This window comes from Mirounga angustirostris, unplaced genomic scaffold, assembly GCF_029215605.1.
Source record: "Mirounga angustirostris isolate CCGP_5_RB_7025 unplaced genomic scaffold, mMirAng1.0.hap1 SCAF_2, whole genome shotgun sequence".
Taxonomy (NCBI): domain Eukaryota; kingdom Metazoa; phylum Chordata; class Mammalia; order Carnivora; family Phocidae; genus Mirounga; species Mirounga angustirostris.
The window spans coordinates 187,091,821-187,104,119 of record NW_026991710.1 but is presented as its reverse complement, the minus strand read 5'-3'; the positions used below and the strand labels follow the sequence as shown (position 1 = coordinate 187,104,119).

At 40.0% G+C, this 12,299-nt stretch overlaps 1 protein-coding gene across 5 annotated transcripts in view; it reads left to right on the top strand.

Annotated features, from left to right (window-relative positions):
* The first annotated feature begins 60 nt into the window (after positions 1 to 60).
* PRIMPOL (primase and DNA directed polymerase) overlaps positions 61 to 12,299 on the top strand; it is a 54,449-nt gene continuing 42,210 nt past the window's right edge. For 2 of the 5 annotated variants that reach the window (XM_045879638.3, XM_045879639.3), the window contains exons 1-5: positions 63 to 293; positions 1,180 to 1,246; positions 1,625 to 1,693; positions 3,879 to 3,989; positions 5,580 to 5,817. In XM_045879638.3, coding sequence (XP_045735594.2) covers positions 5,638 to 5,817 — 180 coding nt within the window. In that variant the 5' untranslated portion in view covers positions 63 to 293; positions 1,180 to 1,246; positions 1,625 to 1,693; positions 3,879 to 3,989; positions 5,580 to 5,637. Of the gene's footprint in view, positions 294 to 1,179; positions 1,247 to 1,624; positions 1,694 to 3,878; positions 3,990 to 5,579; positions 5,818 to 12,299 lie in introns of all 5 variants that reach the window. The other 3 variants (XR_010409731.1, XM_054508561.2, XM_064585699.1) reach the window with 3 other exon arrangements.

Below are 12,299 nucleotides of genomic sequence, written 5' to 3'. Positions count from 1 at the left end.
CTCTTCTCCCCGCCCCCGCCGCCCCTTGCCGCTCCCTCATAGGCCTGAGCGTCCCTTCCTGTCGGCACGCCCTCCCCGCGCTCTGGCCTCGTCCTTGCGCTTGGTTTGAAGACTGGTCCCGCCTGCAAGTGAGAACCCGCGGGTTTCCGCTGGCGGCGCGGGCTTCTGAAAGCAAAAGGAGGGACGCGTGAACGCCTCGCGAGGCCCAGGGAGCAGAGAGGAGGGAGTCAAAGGCGGGCCTGACGCCCACTCAGACCTCCCGGAGGAAGGGGAGCAGGCCGCGACCCGCGCTGGTAATCTCTACTTCTCCTCTGGTGCCTGAGGCCTTTCCTTGGCTCACCCCCAGTTCCCTGCCCCTAAGTCCTCCTTCCCTGCGCTACTGCTTCCCCGCCTGTTTTGGTTCACGAATACGTTCAGACCCTGATGCAAACAAGGAGTCGTTTTCGCAGAATGTATCAACACAATCGAGCGCGAAATTCTGCATCAAACTTCAAGAGGTTCAGGGCATCCTTCTAAGTCAGGGATTCCCACGTTAAGAACCAGCCTGCCCCCAACATTTCTGTCTATTCGGGTATAAGTCAGGGGCCGTAGTGTGTCCATAAATAGACGTCGTTATATATATATATTATATATACATATAATATATATATGGCAGCCCTTTGTTGAGTGCTTAGTACATTTTTCGCAGCACATTTTCTTATTTTATCCTTTCAACAACTCCTGGAGGTAGGAATCCCAATCCCTGCACGGGTTTAAGAAAGTTAAGTCATTTGCTCTTGCTAAAAGAATTACCGGAGTTAGATTTGCATCCCAAGAAGAACACTTGGGCCTTTCTTAATCCCTCCCAAACTGAGAGAGGACCAGTGTTTGGCAGGCTTTTTTCTGCTGCGGTAAAACTGAAGACTAGGACCCCCTCCGAACCCTACCAGTGGTTCAGCGTGCAGTTCTTCATAAGGAAGGTGCTAGTATGGTTGCACAGATCCTATCACCCCATTGTGATGCCCACACCCCTTCCTGTGCTAAACTCTCTTACTAAAATGATACTTCAGTTAAAGCAGCAGCAGTGGTTTTCTGTTTTCCTGTAAATTATACTAATTAGTCTAGTGAAACTTTAACATAGTAAAAGGGTTGGCTAGAGGCGATGTCTTCTGACTGAATCCAGTTAATTTCTTTTTACAGAATTGTCTCAGAGGTGGCCGACTTTGATCTGGGCCTGGAAGAGGGAGAGGCAAGTGAGGCATTCCAGGTAAGAGGAATATATATGCAAGAGGGTGATTGTAGTGGGCCAGGGACAGGACGTGGTCCTTATCATTCAGTTGGTGAGATGCCTGAACAATAAGAAATAAAATGATTAAGTAGTTTCGATTCTGGAGACTGTAAAGTGGTTTAGAATCTGCTCTAGATTCTCGAGGGAGTTTGGATTTCTTGAGGTAAGCCAAAGTGTGAATTGAGTGATGTTCTGAATCATTAATGAGTGTTGCTATGGAAAGTTACAAATCTGGTTTTAAGGGTGATTAGCCTGGCAGAGAGTTAGGCTATTTGGATGGGGGATCCAGTGGGGATGGTAGAAGGGGGGAACTGGAAAAGAACAATAGATCACTGTAGGTTTTTTTATCTCTTACAGGAGATTTCTGGGAAATTATGAGTTGCTTCTGTTCAAGCACTGAGAGGCAAAATGACCGAAGTGGAAAAGGTGAATGTGCTCATCTGGAATGTACTCTTATATAGCAGTAATACTATAAATAAATTTTAATCACATACTTTATTATGACTATTCTAGCAGTGGGAGAAATAGTACAAATGTATTCCAAGAGGCCATAAAGGGGATTATGTTAAGAAAACATTGCCAGGGGGCTCCTGGGTGGCTCAGTTGTTAAGCGTCTGCCTTTGGCTCAGGTCATGATCCCAGGGTCCTGGGATCGAGCCCCACATCGGGCTTCCTGCTCGGCAGGAAGCCTGTTTCTCCCTCTCCCACTCCCCCTGCTTGTGTTCCTTCTCTCGCTGTATCTCTCTCTGTCAAATAAATAAATAAAATCTTAAAAAAAAAAAAAGAAAGAAAACATTGCCAGGAGCGCCTGGGTGGCTCAGTTGGTTAAGCATCTGCTTTCGACTCGGGTTGTGATCCCGGGGTCCTGGGATGGAGTCCCACATCCGGCTCTCCGCTCGGCCTGGAGTCTGCCTCTCCCTCTGTGATCTCTCTCGCTTTCACTCTCTCTCAAATAAATAAGTAAAATCTTTTTAAGAAAAAAATATATATATTGCCAAATACCAGAGCATGACTAAATACTGGCACTGAACATATATGCCAGAAAGCACAAAATACTGATGAATCTGTTCTCAGGGCAGAGGAAAGAGGAGTTGACTTGTGATAGACAAAAGAGGAAAGAAGCTTTCCCTAGAGGCCAGGAATCATGAAGCATGTGCTGTCTATTCCAGCTGGTCCTGGGACTCAAGCTTTCAAGTGTCTGAGCTGGGCAAGTCTAGGCAAAACCTAGGGAAACCAGGGCTACTGAGGTTGGCTGGCTGTGTCATCTCTCTTCCTCCTTCCCTCTGCCTCTTCTCCCACTACAGTTCCTCTAAAAGGACTAAGCCAGCCTTTTTTCTAGCCTGACCACCTTTAGTTGTAAAATCAGTATTGACCATGGTTAAACACAATGTTAAGAAATAACATTGTGGGCGGGGTGGGGGAGGGGGGCGCCTGGCTGGCTCAGTGGGTAGACCATGTGATTCTTGACCTTTTGGTCATGAGTTCAGGCCCCACATTGGGCATAGAGCTTAATTTAAAAAAAAAAGAAAGAAATTAACATTGTGGTGCAATGTGAAGAAATAAATAATAGAGCTCTTAAACCTATTATTTTAAAATACAACAAATATTTTTCTTTGGAACTTGGAAACTTACCAAAAATAGTTACGGCCCCTGTGTGAAAAGGGGTTTTTGATGTACAGTTATATAAAAGAAAGACAGCAGTCCTTCCCTACCAGGAATTAAAAGCATTTCTAAAATGGTGACCTATTTCTTATCCCAGGGGGTAGGGATGAGGAATACGATAGTCCCAAACCAGAATGCCAGATGCCTTCCTTGTCTCCATTTCCTTTGCTTTTGTCATTCAACCCTCCTGCGCCAGTAGTCCAGCCCCCAGTTGTCTTCTGACCCTCAACCCAGCTGTTAAAATTTTTGAACTGTGCAGAGAACATGAGAGCACAACATATATTGAATTCCTCTTTTTCCTCTGTTGACATTGTGGTTTCTTCAGTCTGGTAAGTGTCAGACTGGTTTTCCATTGTGTCTCCATGACTTTCATGTATGGTGTACATAAAAAATATTGGATTTTTTTTTTTTTTTTTTTACAAAATCAAAAGTTTTCCTGATGTCCGTGTCACTAAGTGTGAACATTCACATGGTTATTCTGTCAGTTACTGGCTAGGTACTAGAGCTACAAATCCTGTCTAACTGCATTCTGTGTTTATTTTCTTCATTAAGTAATCAGTGGGCTTTATTAAAAGTTAGTACATTTCATAGAAGAAAGTCAGTTTCTCACTTAGGTTGTCTAAATGTAAAGGATTTTTATCTGTATGCGAAGCAGATTAAAATAAACTGAATACTCAGAATCTAGCAATCTGGAGTCCTATGTCACTTTATATTGAAAAAAGCCATTTCATTAAAAATTATTCCAGCTCTTCAAACCAGTGAAATTGTATTCTGTTTCTAGGCATATCTGTTATGAAGATTATATTGATACCTTTAGAATTATGTTTGTTTCTTGGTTTATAAAACATAATTTTCATGTGGATCAGGTGTAACAATAATCTTTCTTGGGTCTGATATGTTTGAAGTCCAATGTGAAATCTAACAGTGTCATGATATTCTACCATCTCAGTCTTTTAGGATGAACCTGTTTTTCCTTCCCGGGAATATATCAGTTGCCATTGAGTTTGTGTTGCAAAGTTTTCTGCAAAAATTCAAGAGAATATTTATCGACTCGATAAGCGTAAGTACTGGAAAGGCATTGCCAGAGGTAAATAGGAATTTTTCCCTTGAATGCTTTAGTACATGTTGTTATTTCACTTTAAAAAACTATTATATGTGTTTTCTACATAAATTATGATATTACTAATGAAGATGATACTAAAGAAGAGGGAGACTACATCAGCTATCGATTTCTATATGAAAAACCAGACCAAAACTTCTTGGCTTAAGACAAGTTAATTTTTTCTTACAGTTCTATGGGTTGACTGGCCAGGTCTTTGGCAGATGTCACCTGAACTCACTCAGGCTTACTCAGGCATTGAATTCAGATGTCTGGATGATCCAAAACATCTGAACTCAATATACCTGAGAGTTAGTTGGTCTTGGCTGTTAGCTGGGGTAATTTGATTCTTCTCCTGATGTCCTTTTATCCTCTGTGAGACCAGAGTTCTAGCATGACAGTCTCAGGGCAGGACTCCCGGCATAGCCAAATCCAGCTCAAAAGCACTTACTACACCTCGGTTTGCTTCACACTTGTTGATGCGGCATTGACCAAAGCAAGTCACATGGCCAAGTACAGAATCAGTGAGTGGGCTCAGATACCATCTCTTGATAGGAGGAATGGCAGAGATTTTGTGGCCATTACTTACCTACAATGCAAGCTTTTCTCCCCTTCTAAAAGGCGATCCTTTTTTTTTTTTTGTAAGTAAACCAAAATCCCAAATCATAAAAGTGTTTCCTGGCCCCCTTACCCTGGCCTGGCTAACATGGAAATATTGTGTGCAAACAAAAAACACATGTCATTAATAAACAAGGATTAAAAGACTGCTATTTCACATTGACTAATGACAAAAATACAGTCCTTAAATTAACAGACACAGGTTAAAATGTGTTTATTCCTATCTTTAAACATGCTTATGATTAACATAAACCAAAACTAACCAATATTGCAGTTCGCATTTATACACTGAATTGTTCTCCCAACTAACTATCGTGTTGGGACAAAAGAAGAGCAATGGATAGAAACAGAAGAAAAGGGAACTGCACAGTGGTGTCTAGAAATGAACTCTGTGCTAAGAAACAGCACAAGAGTGATGGCCAACGTAATAGCACTACTTGGGCAAGATAGATAGTGCTTGATGCAATAACGTGGTTCTAATAAAAACCATAATGATACAAAAACCACTTATGTTTACATGAGGCTTTGTAATTTACAAAACGTTTTCTTACATCCTATCACATTTATCCTCATGATAATTACATAAAGTGTTCAGGATGACATTGATCCCCATTTTGCAGGTAAGGCTTAGGGTGCTTCTAAAATCATAGTACTGTTAGATGGAAGAGCCAAGATCTAAAGCTACCTGATAACTAGCCCCATTCTTACTTCACATTAAAACTCCATGCAAAACTATATATACACATATATATATAGTACATATATACACATAGTATATATGTTATATAATATACGTATATACATAGTATATATATACATAATATATATTATATATAAAGGCAGTTAAGGAAATAACCATTACGAAATGGGTTTTGAAGTTTTACCAAAAAAATATATTCTGAACAAAGAAATTGATGTCCTTTTTTGTTTTAGTACTAACTGCAGAAATCTTACATGGGATACAATTTACTTTCCCGTAACTTCTAAACCAATGGAGAGAAAATGGGAAGCAAGACTGAAGCAAATTGAAGAACGAGCATCTCGTTATGAGAGGAAACCATTGTCCTCAGTATACAGACCAAGATTGTCCAAGCCAGAAGAACCACCCTCCATTTGGAAACTATTCCTTCGGCAAACTCAGGCTTTTAATTTTGTTAAAAGCTGTAAAGAGGTAATTTTCTTGTCTCCTACTTTTTTTTTTTTGTGAAGCTACTATAATTTAGGATTAAAAAAAAAAAGTCTGTTGTTTGTCTTCATTTCAATCCACATGATCTATCAAAAGAATTTAATTGTGATCTAAATATCACACTATTTTTTTTTAAGATTTATTTATTTGTCAGAGAGAGAGCACAAGCAGGGGGAGTGGCAGGCAGAGGGAGAAGCAGGCTCCCAGCTGAGCAAGGAGCCCGATACAGGACTCGATCCCAGGACCCTGGGATCATGACCTGAGCCAAAGGCAGACACTTAACAACTGAGCCACCCAGGTGTCCCTAAATATCACACTATTTACAGAAATTATTCCTATGAATTTTTGGCCATTTACTTAATAAATGAAAAAGAATGAGCCATGTAGTGACAATTAGTTTAAAAAATTTGTAATGATATTTTAAAAAGTTTTAATTGAAATATAGTTGACATAGTATATTAGTTTGAGGTGACCATGGTGATTCAACAATTATATACATTACAAAATGCTCACCATGGTAAGTCTAATCACCATCTATCACCAAAGTTACTATAATATTATTGACTATATTCTCTATGCCATACTTTTCATCATCATGACTTATTTATTTTATAACTGGAAGATTATACTTCTTAATCCCCTTCACCTATTTCTCCTGTCTCTCCATCCCCTTTTGCTCAGGCAACCACCAGTTTGTTCTCTGTATTTATGAGTCTATTTCAGGTTTGTTTTGTTTTTAGATTCCACATATAAATGAAATCATGATTTTTGTTTTTCTCTAACTTATTTCACTTAGCATAATATCCTTTAGGTCCATCCATGTTGTTGTGAACAGGAAGACGTCATTTTTTTTATGGCTGAGTAATAATCTTTTGTGTATATATACTGCATCTTCTTTATCTTTATTTATCAATGGACACTTAGGTATCTTTCATAACTTGGCTATTACAAATAAACATAGGACATATACTTTTTTGAATTAGTGGTTTCATTTTCTTCAGGTAAATACTGAATTATTGGAATTACTGGATTGTATGGTAGTTCGATTTTTAATTTTTTTTGAGGAACCTCCGTTCTGCTTTCCATAATGGCTGCACCAACTTACATTCCCACCAGTGGTGCATAAGTGTTCCCTTTTTTCCAAATCCTTACCAGCATTGTTATTTCTTGTCCTTTTTTTTTTTTTAGATTGATTGATTTATTTTAGAGAGAGCAGGGTGGGGGAGGGGTAAAGAGAGAGGGAGAGAGAGAATCCTCAAGCAGACTTCCCCACTGAATGCTGAGCCTGACTCAGAGCTCCATCCCAGGACCCTGAGATCATGACCTGAGCTGAAATCAAGAGTCAGATGCTTAACCAACTGAGCCACCCAGGTGCCCCTATTTCTTGTCTTTTTGATACCAGCCATTCTGACTGGTGTGAGGTGGTATCTCATTTGATTTGATTTGATTTGATTTGCGTGTCCCTGATGATTAGTGATATTGAGCATTTCTTCATGTGTCTGTTGGCCATCTGTATGTTTTACTTCTTCCTTACCAATTTGGATGCCTTTTTTTCCCCTTCTTTTTCTTGTCTGATTGCTGTGGTTAGGATTTCTACTACTATATTGAGTAGAAGTGGGAAGAATGGGCATCTTATCTTTTCCTCATCTTGGAGGAAAAGCTTTCAGCTTTTCATTACTGGGTATGATGTTGGCTGTGGGTTAGTCATTTATGGTCTTTTTATGTTGTGTTCCCTCTATATTCACTTTGTTGATAGTTTTATCATGATGTTAAATTTGGTCAAATGCTTTTTCTGCATCTATTGAGGTAGTCATCTGATCTTTATCCTTCATTTTATTAAAGTGTTGTATATGTTGATTTGTGGATATTGAACCATTCTTGTGTCCCTGGAATAAACCCTATTTGATCATGGTGAATGATCCTTTTAAAGTATTGTGTTAGGTTTGCTAATATTTTGTCGAAGATTTTTACATCTGTGCTCATCAGGGATAATGGTCTGTAATTTCCTTTTTTTTGTTGTAGCATCTTTGTCCGGTTTGGTTTGAGGGTAATGCTGGTGGCCTTGTGGAACAAATTCAGAAGCATTCCTAAAAAAAGAAAAAAAATTCCTTTCTCTTGTATATTTTGGAATAGCTTGAGAACTCTTTATTAAATGTTTGGTAGAATTCACCTGTGTAGCCATCTGGTCCTGGACTTTTGTTTTTTGGGAATTTTTTGATTATTGATTCACTTTCATTACTAGTAATCCATCTGTACAGATACTCTGTTTCTTCCTGATTCAGTCTTTATCCATTTCTTCTAGGTTGTCTAATTTGTTGGCATATATTTTCTTGTAGTAGTCTCTTATAAACCTTTGTATTTTTGTGGTGTCAGTTGTAACTTCTCTTTTATTTCTGATTTTATTTTTGAGTCTTTTTTATTCTTGGTGAGTCTGGCTATATTAATTTTGTTTATCTTTTCAAAGAAGCAGCTCTTAATTCCATTGAGTTTTTCTATTATCTTTTTAGTCTCTATTTCATTTATTTCCACTCTGATCTTTATTATTTCCTTCCTTCTAATTTTGGGCTTTGTTCTTGTTTTGCTAGTTCCTTTAGGTGTAAGTTTAGATTGCTTTTTTGAGATTTTTCTTATTTCTTGAAGTAGGACTGTATTGCTATAAATTTCCCTCTTAGAACTGCTTTTGCTGTGTTCCATAGATTTTGAACCATTGTGTTTCCATTTTCTCTTGTGTCCAGGTATTTTTTTTATTTCCTCTTGAATTTCCCCATTGACTCCATTGACCCCATTGATGCATTGTTTAGTAACATGTTGTTTATTCTCCATGTGTTTGTGTTATTTACAGTTTTTTTCTTGTAATTGATTTCTAGTTTCATATTGTTGGAACAGATGCTTGATAGGATTTTAGTCCTTTTAAATTTATTGAGACTTGTTTGGTGGCCTAACATATGATCTATCCTGGAGAATGTTCCATGTGCACTTTAAGAATATGTTTTCTTCTTTTGGGGATGAAATGTTTTGTATATATCTTTTAAATGCATACGGTCTCGTGTCATTCAAAGCCAGTGTTACTTTATTGATTTTCTGTATGGATGATCTATCCATTGATGTAAGTGGGGTGTTAAATTACCCTACTATTATTGTATTACTGTCACTTTCTCCCTCTTTGTCTATTAATACTTGCTTTATATATTTAGGTGCTCCTATGTTGGGTGCATAGACATTTATAATTGTTGTATCCTCTTGTTAGATTGATCCCTTCATCATTATGTCATGCTATTCTTTTTTTTTTTTTAAGATTTATTTATTTATTAGAGAGCGCATGCAGGTGGGGGAGGGGCAGAGGGAGAGCATCTCAAGCAGACTCCCTGCTGAGTGCAGAGTCGGACAAGGGGCTCAATCCCAGGACCCTGAGATCATGACCTGAGCCGAAACCAAGTGTTGGATGCTCAACCGACTGAGCCACCCAGGAGCCCCTATGTCATGCCTTTCTTTGTCTCTTTTTATAGTGTTTAAGTCTAATTTGTCTGATATAAGTACTGCCTTTTTTTTTTTTTTTCATTTTCATTTGCTTGGAATATCTTTTTTCCATTCATTTGCATGGAATATCTTATCCCTTCTTTTTCAGTCTATATGTCTTTCAGTCTGAAGTCTCTTGTGGGCAGCATATAGATGGGGTTGGTTTTTTTTCCATTTAGTCATGCTTTGTCATTTGACTGGAGCATTTAGTCCACTTAGTCCGTTTAAAAGTGATTATTGATAGATATGTACCTATTGCCATTTTGTTAGTTGTTTTCTGGTTTTGTAGTTCTCGTTTTTTTTTTTTTTTTTTTTTTTTTTTTTTTTTTTTTTTAAAGATTTTATTTATTTATTTGAGAGAGAGAGAATGAGAGACAGAGAGCATGAGAGGGAGGAGGGTCAGAGGGAGAAGCAGACTCCCTGCCGAGCAGGGAGCCCAATGCGGGACTCGATCCAGGGACTCCAGGATCATGACCTGAGCAGAAGGCAGTTGCTTAACCAACTGAGCCACCCAGGCGCCCCTGTAGTTCTCGTTTTTTCCTTCTTGCTATCTTTCCTTGTGATTGATGACTTTCTTTAGTGTTATACCTGGATTCCTCCCTCTTTATTTTCTGTGTATCTGTTACAGGTTTTTGGCGTATAGTTACCACGAGGTTCATGTATAATATCTTACGTATATAGCAGTCTATAAATTTGGTGGTTGCTGATGTTCCAACACGTTCTAAAAGTGCTACATTTTTACTTCCCATCTCTGTGTTTAAGTGTATGATGCCATATTTTACATCTATTTGTTTTATGTATCCCTTAACTAATTTTTGTAGATATTTTACTACTATTGTCCTTTAACTTTCATACTTGCTTTATAAGTGATTGATCTATTTTTACTATATGTTTTCTTTGATAAGTGAAATTTTTTCCTTTCATAATTTTCTTCTAGTTATGTTCTTTTCTTTTCCACGTTAAGAAGTCCTTTTAAAATTTGTTGGAAAGCCAATTTAGTCATGAAGAATTCTTCTAAATTTTATCTGTAAACTCTTTATCTCTCCTTCAATTCTGAATGGTAATCTTGTTGGGTAGAGTATTCTTGGACATAGGTTTATTTCTTTTCAGCACTTGAAATATATCATGCCACCCCCTTCTGACCTGCCTCGTTTTTGCTGAAAAAATCAGCTTACAATCTATGGGTGTTCCCTTGTATGTAACTAGTTGCTTTTCTCTTACTGCTTTGAAGAGTCTCTATCTTTTTATTTTGACATTTAGTTATCATGTGTCTTGGTGTGTACCTCCTTGGGTTCATCTTGTTTGGGCTCTCTGTGCTTCTTGGAGTTGTTATATTTTTCCTTCCCCAGGTCAGGGAAGTTTTAGGCTATTATTGCTTCAAGTAAGTTTTCTGCCTCTTTATCTTTTCTCCTTCTGGGGCTCCTATAATGTGATTGTTAGTGCACTTGATGTTGTCCCAGAGGTTCCTTAACCTATGGTTATTTTATTCATTTCCTTTTCTTTTCAGTGTTCAGCTTGGATGCTTTCCAAAATCTGCATCCTCTAATCTGCTCTGATTTCCTCTAGTGTATTTTTCATTTCAGTTACTGTATTCTTCAGCTCTGATTCCTTCTCTTTTATATCTCTTATTTCTTTGTTGAAGTTCTCAAAGTACATCCACTCTTCTTTCAAGTCTGGTAAGCATCTTTATGACCATTATTTTGAACTGTCTGTCAGGTAGATTGCTTATCACCATTTCTTTTTCCAAGGTTTTGTCTTATTCTTTTGTTGTAAACATAGTCCTCTGTCTCCTTATTTTGTCCGACTTTCTGTGTTTTTGTTTTTATGTATTAGGTAGGTCAGCTCTGTCTCCTGGTCTTCAGAGTAGTAGCTTTATGTGACAGGTGTCCTGGGGGCCCAGAAGCACAACCCCCGCCGGTCACAGGAACCAGTCGCTGTGGGGGTGTCCCCTTGTGACTGCATGTGACCTCCTGTCATGCCCAGGCTGCGGCGGCTGCTTGTGCCCAGGTTGCTGGGCCTGGTCCTCAGCCTTCCTTGTCCGTCAGCAATGACTGTGGCCGTGGCTCCTCTGGGCGCCCTGCTGGACAGTCCTGGCCCCCAGGTCAGCAGACTCTAATAACTGGCTGTGACTACGTGGGCACACGGGTGGGAAGAGCTGGTCCCCAGTGCTGTCGGCCCTGAGGCCTGGCTGGCGCTGCTGCAGGTGCGTGGCGTGGCGGGCTAGAACCTGAGGCCTCTGGCTGAGAGGACTGGCCGCAGCCACCGCGGCTCCTCACCTGCCTGGGGCAGGACTCGCTTTGGGGGGTGCCAGTACCAGCCGGGGCTGTCTGCTGGGTGTGGCCAGGTTGGTGTTGCTTTTTGGGGGTGCTGGTCCCAGCCGAGGCTGTCTGCCAGCTATGGTGAGGCAAGAGCCATGCTGGATGAGTGCCTGTCAGGGCAGGCAGGTTAGATGGGGTCAGTCGCCTGGGGAGCACTGAAATGGGGCAGGCAGACAGAGTCAGGACTGGCTCCCACCATTGTCGGGCCAGCTAGGCAAAGGAGGGCAAGAAAAATGCCACCCACTAGCGCTTTCGTCTCCCGAGGGAGCTCCTACCCCTATCTTGGTTCCTCTGGCACTGGTCTTAAAATTAGTCAATAAATCTTCCTGTATATAATCCAGTTGCTTTTCAAACTGCTGCTTCTGTGTGCTGGGTCTTGGACCGAGTAATACAGTGTGTTGGCCCTGGAACAGTGGGGTCTGTCTGAGAGTTAAGTCCTGGTGATTTTCAACAACCAGACATACTAGGGAATGGGGACTTGTTCTCAGTTCTCTTGCTGTAGGTCCCCAGGCCTGGGGGTGCCTGATGTGGGGCTTGATCCTCTTCCTCCTCAGGGAGGACTTCTACACCTGTGCTAACCGTCCTGCTTGTGGTTCTCCGTACCAGGTTTTGGTTCCTATTTTTGTTTTACCC